General features: G+C 45.7%; 1 protein-coding gene across 3 annotated transcripts in view; it reads left to right on the top strand.

The window, feature by feature from the left end:
- LOC309555382 (protein MTSS 1-like) overlaps positions 1-17,715 on the top strand; it is a 336,461-nt gene that overhangs the window by 300,188 nt on the left and 18,558 nt on the right. For all 3 annotated transcript variants that reach the window (XM_082257372.1, XM_082257371.1, XM_082257370.1), the window contains exon 10: positions 16,906-17,116. In XM_082257372.1, coding sequence (XP_082113498.1) covers positions 16,906-17,116 — 211 coding nt within the window. The remainder of the gene's footprint in view (positions 1-16,905; positions 17,117-17,715) is intronic.

Below are 17,715 nucleotides of genomic sequence, written 5' to 3'. Positions count from 1 at the left end.
TACCCATATGTGACGAATATGAAGAGGCGGCGACTGTCGGAGGACTCAGAAAAAGGAATTTTACAGGTAAGATTTTACAAAAATTCCGTTTTTTCTGTCTAGTCAGGGGGGTGGGGGGACGTCTTCGCCGGTTCCCGGATCCATGGCTTTCCAGAATCCCGGACAAGTGGGTTTGCGAAATCATAAGGTCAGGGTACAAGATCGAGTTTCGATCTCTCCCACCGGCGCGATTCTTCCCTTCCAATATCCGACTATCCCCGGATCGTTTAGAAGATCTGCGGAGAACAGTCACGGATTTACTACAACAAGGAGTGGTAGTCCACGTTCCTTGGACAGAACGCTTTCAGGGGTTTTATTCAAACCTATTTACAATACCCAGGAAAGAGGGCAAAGTGCGTCCAATTCTGGACTTAAGGGCACTCAATTCCTTTCTCAACATAAGAAAATTCAAGATGGAATCCATTCGCACAGTAGCAGCCTTCCTGCATTCAGGGGATGTCCTAGCGTCCATAGACATCAAGGACGCATATCTTCACATTCCCATTTTCGCAGGACATCAGCGGTTTCTACGTTTTTCCGTAGAAGAGAACCACTATCAGTTTGTGGCGTTACCTTTTGGTCTCGCCACGGCTCCTCGGGTCTTCACGAAGGTGTTGGCCCCAATGTTGGCACTACTGCGCCAAAGATTGCATGAGGGTTCTGGGGTTGATGGTGGCTTCCTTCGAAGCAGTCCCATTTGCCCAGTCCCATACCCGAATTCTTCAGCAAGAGATTCTTCTCAGATGGAATCGGAATCCGGAGTCCCTGGACTATCGGATCCAATTGAGCAAACAGACCAGAGAGTCTCTGGTCTGGTGGCTTCGGTCTCCGATGCTCAGCCAGGGAAAGTCATTTCTGCCAATATATTGGACGATTGTGACCACGGATGCCAGTCTATCCGGATGGGGAGGAATTCTCGGTCGATTATCCGTCCAGGGACTTTGGTCCCCGGAAGAATCCAGGTTACCGATAAATGTATTGGAACTGAGAGCGATCAGACTTTGTCTGATTCACTGGACCGAGCAGCTCCAGGGCAGCCCGGTTCGGATCCAGTCGGACAACGCCACGGCTGTGGCTTATGTCAATCACCAGGGGGGCACCAAGAGTGTCCAAGCGGCCAAAGAAGTGGCTTGCATTCTTCGCTGGGCGGAACAATTTGTTCCAGCTATCTCTGCGGTGTTCATTCCGGGGGTGGAAAATTGGCAGGCAGATTATCTCAGCCGTCAGACTCTGGATCAGGGGGAATGGTCCCTCCATCCAGAAGTTTTCCACCAGTTGTGTCTACGTTGGGGCACCCCGGATGTGGATCTGTTGGCATCACGATTCAACAGGAAAGTACAGAGATTCGTGGCTCGCTCCCGCGATCCTCTAGCAGAGACCGCAGACGCACTGGTCGCACCGTGGGGGCAATACCAGCTAATGTATGCCTTCCCTCCTCTCGGGTTACTGCCAAGACTTCTTCGCAGGATAGAGGAGGAAGGAATCCCAGTAATCCTGGTAGCTCCGGATTGGCCTCGCCGAGCTTGGTACGCCGACTTGGTCAGACTGGTGGCGGACGTCCCGTGGAGACTTCCTCTCAGGGAGGATCTACTGTCTCAGGGACCGATCTTCCATCCTGCTTTACGATCGCTGGCTTTAACGGCCTGGCTATTGAGACCCAGGTGCTGAAGGACAAGGGATTGTCAGCTTCAGTTATTCCTACTCTAGTTAAAGCAAGGAAAGCGACTTCCAGAAATATTTATCATCGCACATGGAAGTCCTACATTGCATGGTGTGAACCCCTGGGGTTCCACCCACGATCTTATTCGGTTAGTCGAATATTAGCTTTTCTGCAACAAGGGGTCGAGCAGAAACTGGCCTTGAGCACTATCAAGGGTCAGGTCTCAGCATTAGCTATCTTCTTTCAGAAGCCTTTGGCTACTCATTCCTTGGTGCGGAATTTCATCCAGGGGGTGCGACATCTGGCTCCGCCAGTGCGCGCGCCGTTACCACCCTGGGATCTTAATTTAGTATTGTCAGTTCTTCAGAAACCTCCCTTTGAAGATATTAGGGAGATTCCTCTACCTACGTTGTCCCAGAAGGTGGCCTTCTTGGTGGCTATCACTTCTGCACGCAGGGTGTCAGAACTGGCCGCATTATCTTGTCGTTCCCCATATCTGGTGGTTCATAGAGATAAGGTGGTTCTTCGCCCGAATCCAGCCTTTCTACCAAAAGTGGTTTCAGAATTTCATCTGAACGAAGAAATTGTATTACCTTCCCTGTGTCCTAAGCCCAGTCATCCTCGGGAGTTTGCTTTACACTCCTTGGATGTGGTCCGGGCGATCAGGGTATACTTGAAAACGACAGACTCGTTTCGCAAGACGGATTCACTTTTTGTGATCCCGGATGGACCCAAAAAGGGGTTGCCTGCATCTGCCGCGACTATTTCCAAATGGATCAGACAGACGGTGGTACAGGCTTATTCTATTAAGGGTCGGGAGCCCCCGTTCCCTGTTAAGGCGCACTCCACTCGGGCACTTAGTGCGTCATGGGCCTTTCGCCATCAGGCGTCAGTGGTCCAGGTGTGCAAGGCGGCTACCTGGTCGTCGGTGCATACCTTTACAAAACATTATAAAGTTGATGTAATGGCATCGTCTGATGCCTTGTTTGGCCGCAAGGTTTTGCAGGCCGCCATTTGAGGAGACCAGTGGTCTACCTCAAGGGTTTTTTTCCGTTGGAAATTTTTATTTGAGTCTCATTCTTTGTTTATAATGAGCCTTTAAAACTTCTAGTTGGCACCAGTTGGGCCTTCTAGATTGGATTTTGATTTCTGTCAATCCCACCCCTCATTTGTGGCACTGCTTCTGGATGTCCCAGTTCTTGTGAATCAAGAAGACTACGTCTGTCAATGAGCGACAGAGAAAATCGGATTTTTGTAAAATCTTACCGTAAAATTCTTTTCTCTTAGCTTATTGACAGACGTAGTACCCTCCCCTCTATCATTGAGTTGGGTTGGGTTAAATTCTCTGTTGCTGCTTTGTGACAGAACTGATTCCTTGTAGCAGAGAGAGGGAGGATATACCCTCTGGGACTGCCCCTAGGGTGGAGCCAGAACGTTTTTTCTTTCTGCCTAGTCCTACTCCTGCGGAGACAACATAACCCAGTTCTTGTGAATCAAGAAGACTACGTCTGTCAATGAGCTAAGAGAAAAGGATTTTACGGTAAGATTTTACAAAAATCCGATTTTTTTTTTTTAGGTGCTCTGCCTGTACATGTTTTGGATCACTGCCCCATTTAGGCCAGTACACTGAGGGGTGACTTCGGTCACATAGTGTACATGGGAGTTTGTCCCTGTTAGTGATAGGGGGAATTGAACCAGGGAACGGGTGGTAAGAGACTACCCTGCTTTGCCTGGGTGTGGGGGGGGGGGGTAATTGTGTGAGATTGTGTTTTTGTCTGTAGTTTTTTTTTTTTTTCTCTTCTTCTCCCCTTCCCTCTCCTCCTTCCCCTCTTTTAGCCTGCCCCGATGATGGAGGACCTTGTCATCTTTTCCTTAAACGCTAGGGGTCTTAATATACCAGAAAAGAGGAAGATGTTGCTTAATGACCTCAAGCGTTCAAGAGTGGATGTAGCTTTCATCCAAGAGACCCGATTTAGGGGGGATAGAGTGCCCAAACTCACGAATAGATGCTATAATATAGCCTATCACGCCACCAATGCGGAGGCTAAGTCCCGAGGAGTGACTATTTTGTTATCCTCCAAACTTCCATGGAAACTGAATGATATTTTGTCTGATCCAGAGGGGCGATATTTGCTTGTGAGAGGGAAAATTGGAGATATACAGTTTACTTTTGCAACAATATATGCACCAAATGATCGCCAAGCAGGGTTTCTCAAAAGAGTGACTAAATCGCTGTTGGAGTTCGTGGAAGGACAGCTTATTCTAGGCGGAGATTTCAATGTCCCATTGATAGCCCGTTTGGATGCTTCTACAGGCAGATCGGCTATTTTGCCGTCGGCTTGTAAAAGTATCACACAAACGTTTTATAATGCTCAATGGATAGATATATGGCGTCTGTTGCACCCATCGGAGAGAGATTATACATTTTATTCATCTCCCCATAAATGTTATTCACAGATTGACTATTTTTTAATTCCACACAGACAGCTACATGCGATTAGGGCATCGTCAATAGGTGACATAACATGGTCAGACCATGCGCCAGTGATGATCACTTACTCTGTCAGACCAAGCCGTGGCCTGTCAACGCTTTTGGAGGTTGAATGAGACCCTCCTACAGATCCCGGATGTTCTGACAGAGATCTCGTCGGAATTACAGGATTATTTTCAGAGGAATGATCTGGAGGAAAGTGGGATAGGGAACATCTGGGAGGCCCATAAATCGGTCCTAAGGGGGCTTTTTATCAAACACGGGTCTAGACTCAAAAAGGTACGAGACAAACATTTAATGCAGCTTCTAGATACACTCCGTCAGCTAGAATCGCAATATAGACATGCTGCGACGTCCGTATTGGAGACGGAGTTGATAAGAACACGCCAACAAATAACAGACCTACTCCTGTATAGGGCCAAAGCGGCTCTACAGAGGAGCCGAGCCCGGGGATATGAATATGGGGATAAATGTGGGAAACTTTTGGCAAATTCGGTGAGAGATTCAAAACTTTCAACCTATGTCCCTAATATTGTCTCAACACAAGGCCATACGTTGACCCCACCTAAACAGATTGTGGAAGAGTTTGGCCGATTCTACTCCTCGCTGTATTCATTGAAGGAGACTGTTTCTTCTAATTCGGAGATAGAGGAATATCTGGAAAGGTCTCGGCTCCCTACATTATCTAGTGAAATCAGAGAGCAGTTAGATAAACCGATCTCACTGTTAGAGGTCCAACAGACTATAGGCGCTATGAAGTTAAAGAAGGCTCCCGGGCCAGATGGATTTACATTACTATATTTCCAAGTTTTCCTTTCTATTTTGGGTCCGTACCTGGTCAGGCTGTACAATTCGGTAAGGGAGGGCTCCAATATGCTTAGAGATACACTAATGGCACATATTACCATCCTATTGAAAGAAGGGAAGGATCCTACATTATGTGGAAGTTACAGGCCTATTTCTTTACTTAACATTGATTTGAAAATTTTTACGAAAATCTTGGCCAATCGTTTAGCCCCGCATCTTATGGACCTTATTCACCTTGAACAAGTGGGGTTTGTCCCAGGCCGGGAGGCTAGGGACAACACCACCAAAGTGTTAAACCTGATCCATGTGGCTAACACTTCTCGAATACCGAGTGTTTTTATTAATACCGACGCGGAAAAGGCCTTTGATAGGGTGAACTGGCGTTTCATGTTTGCGGTTCTTAAATACATTGGCCTGGGAAGCAATATGATGCGATGGATCACTAATGTATACTCAATCCCTACAGCACAGGTTAAGGTGAATGGTCTATTATCCGAACCCTTTTTTATTAATAATGGTACGAGACAGGGTTGCCCCTTGTCTCCTCTTTTATTTGTTCTTTCATTGGAAACTTTCCTTTGTACTGTGCGCCAAAACCCAGACATACAGGGAGTGGGGATTGGTGGAAGCCAACATAATATATCAGCCTATGCTGATGATCTTATGTTTTCGGTGACAAATCCTTCCCTCTCTCTCCCGAGTTTGCTGCGGGAACTGACCAGGTACGGATCCCTTTCAAATTTTAAAATTAATTTTAACAAATCAGAGGCAATGGGAGTGGGAGCACGTTCGTATCATTTACGCACTCTCCAAACGAGTTTTGGTTTTCGATGGACAGATAGGGCCTTAAGATATTAAGGTACTTTAATTCCATCCTGTTTATCTAAGGTTTATGACATGAACTTTCCCCCATTGATTGGGGAGACACGTTCTCTTTTGGATAAGTGGCATACGGGTACACACTCATGGTTTGGCAGGTGTAACCTGCTAAAAATGAGTATACTACCCAAGCATCTGTACCTGTTAAGGACCCTTCCGATACGGCCGCCTACCAGGTACTTTCATTTGATTCATTCCCTTTTCATTAAATTTGTGTGGGCACAGAAAAGACCTCGCCTTGCACGGACGCAAATGATCCGACCAAGAGCATTTGGCGGTTTAGCTCTACCGGATATACAGAAGTATTTCCAAGCAGTTCATCTTAGCAGAGTGGTCGATTGGTGTCGACATCAGGCATCTAAGCTGTGGATTAACATAGAGCAAGCACAGACGAATATTCCCTTGAAGGGTGCACTATGGTGTTACTCAGACCTGCCTTCGCAGCTACGTTTGCATCCTCTTATGGGTACAACATTGCGAATATGCAATCAGGTCATGACACGGCATTCTCTTTCCCCTCCATGTTCTCCACTAATGCCAGTAATTGGAAACCCACGGTTCACACCGGGCCTAGTCTCACCAGATCTAGTTGCATTGGGAGCTTCTGGACACACCCGGGCGGCCCAGTTTCTGGTGTCGGATAGATGGCCGACACTGAAGAATCTAACAAACATGGATGGACATTTTAGACTGACTTTTTGGTCAGCCTTACAACTTCATCATTTTTTACACACATTATCGAATCCAGTAGATTTTGCAAGAAGTTTGACTAAATTTGAAGAGTACTGTCTGAAAGAGGGGGTGCTGTCACATACGCTTTCTCTACTTTTTAGTTTATTAACGACTCCGATGGATGACTCTCCCCTGACGTGTTTGACCAAATGGGCATCTGATTTACATCGTACTTTTACACCACGGCAAATACAAAATATTATATCGCTTTCCTTTAAATCGTCTATTTGCACTAAAATTCAAGAGACTAATTTTAAGTTAATGTGCAGGTGGTACTATACACCCCATAGACTTCATAGGATCTTTCCAAATACCTTGGCGAATTGTTGGCGCTGTGTGGGGGGGGGGGAAGATGCAACGCTGCTTCACATTTTTTGGTCTTGCCCCAAACTCTCAGTATATTGGTCTGAAATTAGAGCCATTGTTCAAAAATTCACGGAATACTCTATTCAAGAGGATCCAGCTTTTTTTTTGCTCCACCTTTCAGACATACCTGTGCAGAGATACGAGAAATCGGTGGTAAGACACTTAGTGAATGCAGCAAAGGCTTGCATTCCGGTATTGTGGAAAAGTCCTTGCCCCCCGACTGTAAAAGAGTGGATACGGAAGGTAGAGGCCATTAATAAGATGGAGGATTTGGTGTTAACATCACAAGGCAAGCGAGAATTATATTGTGAGACCTGGGAACCCTGGAATACTTATTTCTCTGTCGCTCATTGACAGACGTAGTCCTCTTTGATTCTCATCAATAGGGTTATGCTGCCTCCACAGGAGTAGGACTAGGCAGAAAGAAAAACGTTCTGGCTCCACCCTAGGGGCAGTCCCAGAGGGTATATCCTCCCTCTCTCTGCTACAGGATGTCAGTTTTTTTCTGTCTAGTCAGGAGTAAGGACCTAAGTTTTTTAGAAAAAATATTTTTTTAGGTAGTTTCTCCAGTTTTTTTCCTGTGAGATCTTCAAGCAAATTACGCCGGATCTGGGCGACGGGCTGGATGTTGAGATCCAGTGGTCACCCCAGCCGGCTTACGAGCGCGCGCAGACCATAGCATCACGCTTGGTCGGCCGCGACACATTCAAGTAAGTATGCGGGACCGGGCGACGGGCTGGATGTTGAGATCCAGTGGTCACCCGGTTCAGCCTACGAGCGCGTGCAGACCATAGCTCCGCGCTGGGTCGGCCGCGACAGAGTCCCATTGGAGGGACTGACCTTGCGAGTTTAACGTCTCGCTTGGACGCCAGGAACCAGAGAGTCAAGGCGTCCGAATTGGTCGACAGCCCCCCACTTCGGTGGAGAGGGTACTGTGAAGAGAGGGTGCCTGTCAGTCCGGTATGGTGAGTAAATGTTTCCCTTTCCTCTCTGTGAGGCGTTTTGGGATACGGGCCCCTCTATACATGGTCGGATTCTTTCTGACACTAAAGTCCCCCTTGTAACCTATGTTAAGTTCACATATCCTCAGTGATAATGTGCTCGGTGGGCAGCGGACTTGGTTTGGGAGCTAACATTCTAAACCAGCAGGCTTGGTTTGTAACTGACTTCAGTACTATAGCATACATAGGTGGTATAGCCTACCTTGACTGTAAAGGATCGTCAGACTCCCGCAGGCCGACAAGCCGCCATTAGCTTGGAGCATGCAGGCTGCTGTGCTGATAACGCTACATCGGCAGTCCGCCGCCATTTTGCTTGTTTAGACCAGGTAAACAAGCGTCCGCAGGTCACGCCGGCCGCCATTTTTTTGGAGCCTATTGTCTCCTGCATGGGGTGGCCATGTTTGAGGTGCCCAGCTAACCTCGAGGAGCAGCTGGGAACGCCGGAAGGCGTACACAGGGGGCGGAATGGAGTCAGCCAAAACGCGCTCCTGCTATTTCCAAACGCATTATTAGGCGTTATCCGTTTGAGGAAGCCCTCCTTAAGAAATGGACAGTACCACCGGTGGTGGATTCACCAATTCTAGATTGAATAAAGCCACGGTCATTCCATTGGAAAACGCTCCGTCTTTTAAGGATCCGGTGGATCGCAAGATAGAAGCTATGTCTCGCGCCATATTTTCCTTGATTAGATCAGCTTTCAGACCAATAATTGCTATTGGGCTGGTTTCGCAAACTGTAACTGAATGGACCAAGTGGTTACGCCGGGACTTAGAAGATGTCCCTCAGGCGGTATCAGATTTGTTGGAACAGATGATACAAGGGTTACAGTTTGTTTGTGACGCGGCGTTAGACGCCACTCCATTATTGGCGCGAGCATCAGTTTCAGCAGTGGTCCTCGGGCATACACTGTGGCTAAAATGTTGGTCAGCTGACCAAGGTTCCAAAAAAGCATTTGCTAATCTTCTTTTTCTAGGAGAGCGTCTATTCGGAGCCAACTTAGATGAGATCATCAAGGATCTCACTGGGGGAAAGAGCACTTTTTTACCACAAAGTACTAAGGGTAAAGGACCTCGTCAAAGACGGGGGCCTTCTTTCTCCGCTCATAAAAATTTTTTTCGTCCACGGGTGAGAAAACAAAGTCCTCCAAAGCTCCTTCGGGAGGTTTCAGGGGACGCTGGTCGGGCAAGCAAAAGTCCGATTCTTCCAGACCTGAAGATAAGACTACTAAAGCCTGAAGGTGCGCCCCCACCCATAACTGGGGTGGGGGGACGTCTTCGCCGGTTTCCGGATCCATGGCTTTCCAGAATCTCGGACAAATAGTTCGCGAGGTCATACGGTCAGGTTACAAGATTGTATGTCAATCTCTCCCAGTGCGATTCCTCCTTTCCAATATTCGACTATCCCCGGATCGCTTAAGAGCTTACGGGGGGCAGTCACGGATTTAATGCAACAAGGAGTGGTGGTCCACGTTCCTTGGACAGAGCATTTCAAGGGTTCTATTCAAACCTTTTCACAATACCCAGAAAAGTGGGCAAAGTGCGTCCAATTCTGGACTTAAGAGCACTTAATCTTTTTTGTCAGGGTACAAAAATTCAAGATGGAGTCCATTCGCACAGTAGCGTCCTCCTGGCATCAGGGGGATTTTCTGGCGTCCATAGACATCTAGGATGCCTATCTTCACTTTCTTATTTATGCAGGACATCAGCGTTTCCTGCGTTTTTCCGTAGAAAGAGTATTATTATCAGTTTGTGGCGTTACTCTTTGGTCTCGCCTCGACTCTCCGGGTCTTCACAAAGGTGATGGCCCCAGTCTTGACATTGTTACGACAACGAGACATATCGATTCTAGGTCACCTAGACGATCTTCTGCTCCGTGCGGCTCTATTACTAAACTTAGAGATCACCATGACCTCTTTTACAAGAGTTCGGGTGGCTGGTGAACCTGCAGAAGTCATCTTCGGTTCCCACCAAGAGACTGGAATATTTGGGTCTAATTTTAGACACATCCAGGCTTGCATGAGGGTCCTGGGTTTGATGGTGGCTTCCTTTGAAGCAGTACCATTTGTCCAGTCCCATATCCGAATCTTTCAAGGAGAGATTCTTCTCAAGTTTTACCGGAATCCAGATTCCAGGACTATCGGATCCGGCTGAGCAAGCGGACCAGGGAGTTCCTGGTCTGGTGGCTTCGGTCTCCGATGCTCAGCCAGGGGAGGTCATTCCTAACAATATTTGGACGCTTATCACCACGGATGCCAGTCTATCCGGGTGAGAAAAAATTCTCGACTCGGGGGCTTGGGTCTCTGGAAAAGTCCAGGTTACCGATAAATGTATTGAAACTGAGAGCGATCAGACTTTGTCTGACTCACTGGACCGAGCAGCTCCAGGGCAGCCCGGTTCAGATCCAGTCGGACAATGCCACAGCAGTAGCTTATGTCAATCATCAAAAGGGCACCAGGAGTGTCCTGGCGGCCATAGAAGTGGCCAGCATTCTTCGTTGGGCGGAACGATTGTTCCAGCTCTCTCTGCGGTATTCATTCCGGGGGTAAATTGGCAGGCAGATTATCTCAGCCGTCAGATTCTGGATCTAGAGGAATGATCTCTTCATCCAGGGATATTCCACCAACTGTGCCTCCTTTGGGGCACCCCGAATGGGAGCTGTTGGCATCTCAGCTCAACAGGAAAGTGCGGAGGTTTGTGGCTCGCTCCCACGATCCTCTAGCAGACAACGCAGACATGCTGATCACCCCGGGGGGGCAGTATCAGCTACTGTATGCCTTCCCTCCTCTCAAGTTACTGCCGAAGCTTCTTCGCAGGATAGAGGTGGAGGGAATCCCAGTTATCCTGGTAGATCAGGACTGGCCTAGTCGGGTCTAGTACGCCGACCTGGTCAGGCTGTTCGCAGACGTTCCTTGGCGACTTCCTCTTAGGGAGGATCTGCTTTCGCAGGGACCGATCTTCCATCCTGCTTTACGATCGCTGGCTTTAACGGCCTGGCTATTGAGACCCAGGTGCTGAAGGACAAGGGATTGTCAGCTTCAGTTATTCCTGCTCTAGTTAAAGCAAGGAAAGCGACTTCCAGAAAGATTTATCATTTCACATGGAAGTCTTATATTGCGTGGTGTGAATCCCTTGGGTTCCCTCCACGTTCTTATTCGGTGGCCCGAATATTGGTTTTTCTGCAACAGGGAATTGAGCTGTAGCTGGCCTTGAGTGTTATCAAGGGTCTGTTTTCAGCATTAGCTATCTTCTTTCAGAAGTTTTTGGCTACTCATTCCTTGGTGCGGAATTTCATCCAGGGGGTGCGACACCTGGCTCCGCCAGTGCGCGCGCCGTTACCATCCTGGGATCTTAATTTGGTGCTGTCGGTTCTTCAGACACCTCCCTTTGAAAATATCAGGGAGATTCCCTTGCTTACTTTATCCCAGAAGGTGGCCTTCTTGGTGGCTATCACTTCTGCACGCAGGGTGTCAGAACTGGCTGCATTATCCTGTTGTTCCCCAGATCTGGTGGTTCATAGGGATAAGGTTGTTCTTCATCCGAATCCATCCTTCCTTTCTAAGGTGGTTTCAAAGTTTCATTTGAATGAGGACATTGTATTGTCTTTCCTATGTCCTAAGCCCTATCGTCCTCGAGAATTGCGTTGCATTCCTTGGATGTAGTTCGGGCGATCAGGATATATTTGATTACTACGGATTCATTTTGTAAGACGGATTCACTGTTTGTGATCACGGATGGCCCTAAGAAGGGGTTGCCTGTTTCTGCCGCGACCATCTTTAGACGGATCAGACAGACGGTGGTATAGGCTTATTCTATCTAAGGGTCGGGATCCCCTGTTCCCTGTTAAGGCGCATTCTACTCGGGCGCTTAGAGTTTCCTGGACCTTCCGCCATCAAGGCGACTACCTAGTCGTCGGTTCTTACCTTTACAAGATTGTATAGGGTTTATGTGAGGGCATCGTCAGATGCCTCTTCTGGCCGCAAGGTTCCTGCAGGCCGCTGTTTGAGGAGACTGTTGGTCTACCTCGAGGGTTTGTTGGGTAGGTCTCATCTGTTTGCTCGAGGAGTCCTTTGATACTTCTGGTTGGCTCCGGTTGGGCCTTCTAGATTGGATTTTGATTTCTGTCAATCCCACCCCTCATTTGTGGCACTGCTTTGGGACGTCCCTATTGATGAGAATCAAAGAGGACTACTTCTGTCAATGAGCGACAGAGAAAATTGGATTTTTGTAAGATCTTACCGTAAAATCCTTTTCTCTTAGCTCATTGACAGACGTAGTACCCGCCCCTCTATCATTGAGTTGGGTTGGGTTAAATTCTCTGACACTGCTTTGTGACATAACTGACATCCTTTAGCAGAGAGAGGGAGGATATACCCTCTGGGACTGCCCCTAGGGTGGAGCCAGAACGTTTTTCTTTCTGCCTAGTCCTACTCCTGTGGAGGCAGCATAACCCTATTGATGAGAATCAAAGAGGACTACGTCTGTCAATGAGCTAAGAGAAAAGGATTTTACGGTAAGATCTTACAAAAATCCAATTATTCTGTCTGATGAGGGTATATCTCGGCTGCTTTCTTAGATGGTGAAGTAGTCTACTATGTCGGGGATGGGAGGGGGGGGGGAGGAGAGAGAAAATTCCCCTTTTGTTTTTTTTTTGTTTTTTTTCTTGCGTGAGTGTGTTCGTTGATGTTCGTTATTTGGTTTGTCTTTAGTAAACAAATAGGGCAATCTGGAAGGGACGGGTTATGTGAGAATTTATTTAATTATAAGTCGAGACAGATGATGTTTTAGGAAGGTATTGAATTTTATGGGACCCTCCGGTAGAGGTACAAGAGGGTGCCGTGATGACCTCTATTCCCTTTTGCCTTTCTCTTTCTGCTGATCAATGGAATGTTGATGGTATCTTGATAAATTGTTTTGGCATGTATGTAACTGCTGTTCCAAAGTATGCCTTTCTGTGTTTTTTGGTTTGTTTATTCTTAAAAAAGTAAATAAAAGTTATATTTGATAAAACACAGTGGACCAACACCAGCAGATGACATGGCTCCCCAAATCATCACTGACTGTGGAAACTTCACACTGGACCTCATGCAACTTGGATTCTGTGCCTCTTCCTCCAGACTCAGGGACCTTGGTTTCCAAATGAAATGCAACATTTTCCACAGTCCCTAATGATTTGGCGAGCCATGGGATCGGGTGATGTTGGTCCACTGTGTTTTATTAAGTCCAAAGTCAGCGCAGCCCTCTGCCAGGACATTCTAGAGCACTTCATGCTTCTCCCTGCTGACCAGCTTTATGGAGATGCAAATTTCCTTTTCCAGTAGGATTTAGCACCTGCCCACACTGCCAAAAGTATCAATACCTGGTTTAATGATCATGGTATCACTGTGCTTGATTGGCCAGCAAACTCACCTGACCTAAACCCCATAGAGAATCTGTGAGGTATTGTCAAGAGGAAGAACCTGGGCTTCTAGAACACCTCAGCAATGCCACAGGCTAATCACCTCTATGCCACGCCGCATTGATGCAGTAATTCATGAAAAAGGAGTCCCGACTAAGTATGATATACTATACTGTACATGGACATACTTTTCCGTAAGCCAACATTTCTGTATTAAATATCCTTTTTTTTTTTTTTTAATGGTCTCATTTAGTTATCTGATTTTCTGAGATACTGAATTTTGATTTTTCCACTAGCTGTAAGCCATAATCATTGTAATTAAAAAAGAAATGGTTGAAATATATCTCTTTGTGTGTAACGCATCTATATAAAATATGAGTTTCACTTTTGGAATTGAATTACTGAAATAAATTAACTTTTTGATGATCTAATTTATGATATGCACGTACGTGTGTGTGTGTTAAATGTTTGTATATAATATCTCAAATTGATTTATGGGAGGAGTAGAACCTGCCTTCATGAGAACCACCTGGTGCAATCGGAGTGCTGTAATGTGAAAAGCTGCAGTGTCTGCATCCTTTTACAGTGGAGAAACTTCGACAAAAATGAATCTCCTGTGGCAGGGGATGCCTGGAATTTGATTTGTATATCAGCAGTGAGCCAGTCACACCGACCCTAATTAGATTTCTGGGGCATGTACACAACACTACCATATTTCATGAAAGTGACAACTTGAATTTTGATGATTTCAGAAAATTATAGTGTCTTTGCAAATTAATTTTTGAACACTCTTTAATACAGAATGGCTTATGTAGCAATAATATATACTAAATCCTTTAAACTGTTGCTCATGTCAGTTTCATTGGATATGCTCTGCAGTCTGCGGGTTGCATTTTCTATTACTACAGTGCCACCTTGTGGTTAAAATTAAATTTGTAGGGTCCATTCACACTTGGGTTCTTGAAACCTTGCATTCGTTCCATGAAATTTTAACATATGGGATGACGTGTTTGTAGCAGCAAGTGTTTTGTGTATTTTAACACCCTGTCTAATTTTTTTTAAATCTTAAAACACCTTCCCACTTACAGTCACTGTGTCTATTGTTGGGAATACACTTATAAACTTCCTCTCTTTGAGTGCCACCAGCCAATGCTTTGTGCAGATGCTTTCTGTCAATCCCCACTATTGCTGAGTCATATGTCCTTAAAATATATAAAATGATTTTGGTGGGAAGATTAGTCATAAAGCTTTTGTTAAGTTAGCTGACACATGCCGATTCTGCAAAATTTGGATTATGGGTTGTACAGATACAGTATAAAGAGGAAAACATGCCCAATATATGCATAGAAATGTGCAAAAAATCCAGCTCCAGGCAAAACATATTTTGTAGATTTTGTTGCCATAGATAAGAATTATATCATCTGTCAATTCTTTTATTGCCTTTCGTGTCCTTGCTTCAGTGATTTCACTCTACTTCCTGACCACATAGGAAGAGAGGAGATCTCATCTACAGGGACAGAGACAGTAGTAACACCTGATAGAGGTTCTCACCCTTCTCCACTTCACTCTAAAAAAAAAAAAATAAATAAATAAAATGTCCCCTCATTGAATAGATTTTGCTCATTTCTTTATTAATGTGCATGGCAGCCAATCGACTGCTTTGATTTAAGCCTGGACTGTGAAAAATTATATTTGCAGGTAGGTTGGTTGCTGTGGGATACAATAAATAATTTACACCTCCAAAGTTCCATAAACTGGAGTCTCTGATGAAAATTCACAAAAGGATACTGCTCCAGGTGTTCTTATGACTTACCCGCTGATCTTGGGTGTCGGCTCAACAGGGCCTGTCTATTCCTAATGCACTGAAATCAATCAAAGAAAGCTGCATCACCGCCATGTTTTTTTTCATCAGCTTTAAAAACTTTACTGTCACTTGAATGCATTTACAAAAAACTAGAGCAGGTTACTGTTCACCAGACCCTGCTCCCACTCCTCTGTTGCGATTTACCCCAAATTTGGCATAGTTTAGACCAGCTGTCTCTGGTTTATGACCCCTGGGCCACAACCGGTCTTTGGCAACATTATATTCACCCTCTGATGCTAGGGGGGACTCAGATGGGGACTCTGATGGAAGAGGAACTCTGATATAAGGGGCGGGGGGGTGGGGATTTGATGAGGTCGCTGATATAAGGGGGAATGTTAATGGGGACTCTGATAAACCAGGGGCTCTGATGGGAACTCTGATGAAAGGATGGACTTTGATGAGGTCCATGATATAAGGTAGCTCTGATGGGAACTCTGATGTAAGGGGGGACTTTGATGAGGTCCTTGATATAAGGTAGCTCTGATGGGAACTCTGATGTAAGGGGGGACTTTGAATGAGGTCCTTGATATTAGGTAGCTCTGATGGGAACTCTGATGTAAGGGGGGACTTTGATGGGGAGTCTGATATAGGGGAACTCGGATGTAAAAGGGGAGCTTTGATAGGGACTCTAATATAAAGAGGCTCTGATGGGGACTGTGATGGACTGAAGTTATTTTAAAGTTCTTTGCTTGGTTTTACTTTTTTTTTTTTTTTTCTTTTTCGATTCCAAACCATATCTTGCTGATTAAAATAAAACTCCCAAGAAAACAAGAAACAAGAAAAATGAATGAATTTGTTTTAATTTGATTCACCCATTTATCAAATTGTTTTTTTTTTTTTTTTTTCTTGGCTAGTGAATATTTGGTCTAGACCCCTGGTGCCCAACCTATGGTCAGAGGGCCCCATGTGGCCCTTTGGTATATAATGTCAGGCCTCGGATCTCAGCAGTCTGTATTGGGAACATTGATTAGGTTAATAGCACTGATCCCTACTAGCCTCATGTAACATGTACCCAGTTTCGTATTGTCTTCTGCATATCTCCAACCAAAAATGTATCCTGTCCACACTCTCTCACCATCATATCCTCTATTCGGTCTGCAGTCTCTGACAGACCTCCCAAGCACTGCATATAAGGAACATTATGTGAGGGCCTTTGGTGATGTCAGGGGCCACATTTGAGGCCCCCCTATAGCTCATAAGTTGACAACCACTGGTCTATACTATAACATTTGGGGTGAAACAAATCAGAGGAGTTGGAATAGGGTTTAGAGAAGAAAGTGCTTTAGTTTGCTGCAAATTTATCCAAGTGACAATAACAATTTTTGAAGTTGAAGAAAAGAAACATGACAGAGGTGCAGCTTTCTTTAATTTTTGTTTTTCCTCTGACCACAATACAGCAGCACTAGCTTGTAGCAGGCACCCTGAAGAAGCAGCTCCAACAGCCTGAAACGTGGGATACTGCAGTCATTGTGCTAAGTGTGTCTGTGTGTCATTTGTCGGTCTTGCTGCCTGCTTGCTGGAAATTTGTGGAGTTATAATTTGGTGCTTGATTTTTTCCCCTTCCCTTTTTCCCTTTCCCTTTTTTTTTCTTTTCATTCCCCTCACCCTTCTGCCCCCACATTTTGCTACCCCCTCGTATTCTCCTCTCCCATCTTCCCCTTGTCTCACACAGCAGTCTGAACAGCGTTAACAGTAGTGACTCGAGGTCGAGCGGCTCGCACTCACACTCACCTACTTCACACTATCGCTATCGCAGCTCCAATCTGCCCCAGCAGGCACCGATGAGGCTGTCCAGCGTCTCCTCCCATGATTCTGGCTTCATTTCCCAAGATGCTTTTCAGTCAAAGTCTCCATCGCCTATGCCACCGGAAGCTGTCAACCAGGTAAGCCAGAAGTCTGTGTGATTTGGGGTCTGTTAAGTGTCATTGATCATGGTGCTCATCAACACCGTTATTGGACTGTATGCTCCAAAAACTTGGTTCTCAAACTGAAACTTTTTCTTAATAGAGTTGGGCATTGTCAGAACTCCCATTGGGATTTTATTTCAGTCTGAGGCCTTGTTGGGGAGATTTTTCCTTACTCCCTGTCCCAGTGACAACTTGTTTCAGACCGGAAATGAAAGCGGAACTAAACCCTCCTATTGTTTTCAGCCAAGGAAGCTGCCATCTTGGCCTCTGTTTTATGTGATCATTTATGACATCAGCCATTTGATGGTTTAACAGTTTGGTTGAAAGCACAAGTAAATGTGACAGTTAGCAATCCCGGCATTCCAGCAATGTAACTGTTTTGAAACCCTTAAATTGATGGATTTAGTTCTGCTTAAAGAGGTTATAAACCCATAAAATTTTTTTTTTTTTTCAACCTGAAAGAGAAACACATAATGAGCTAGTATGCATTGCATACTTACCTTAGAACGAGCCACCGCTGTGCCGCCCGCTTACCTGAATGACAGGCGACATGTTCAGTCGTCCGTCTTCTGGGA

The sequence above is a fragment of the Pelophylax lessonae genome, assembly GCF_965119305.1.
Source record: "Pelophylax lessonae genome assembly, chromosome: 5".
NCBI lineage: Eukaryota > Metazoa > Chordata > Amphibia > Anura > Ranidae > Pelophylax > Pelophylax lessonae.
Note: the sequence above shows the minus strand (reverse complement) of the source record. Positions and strands in the feature narration are given on the sequence as shown.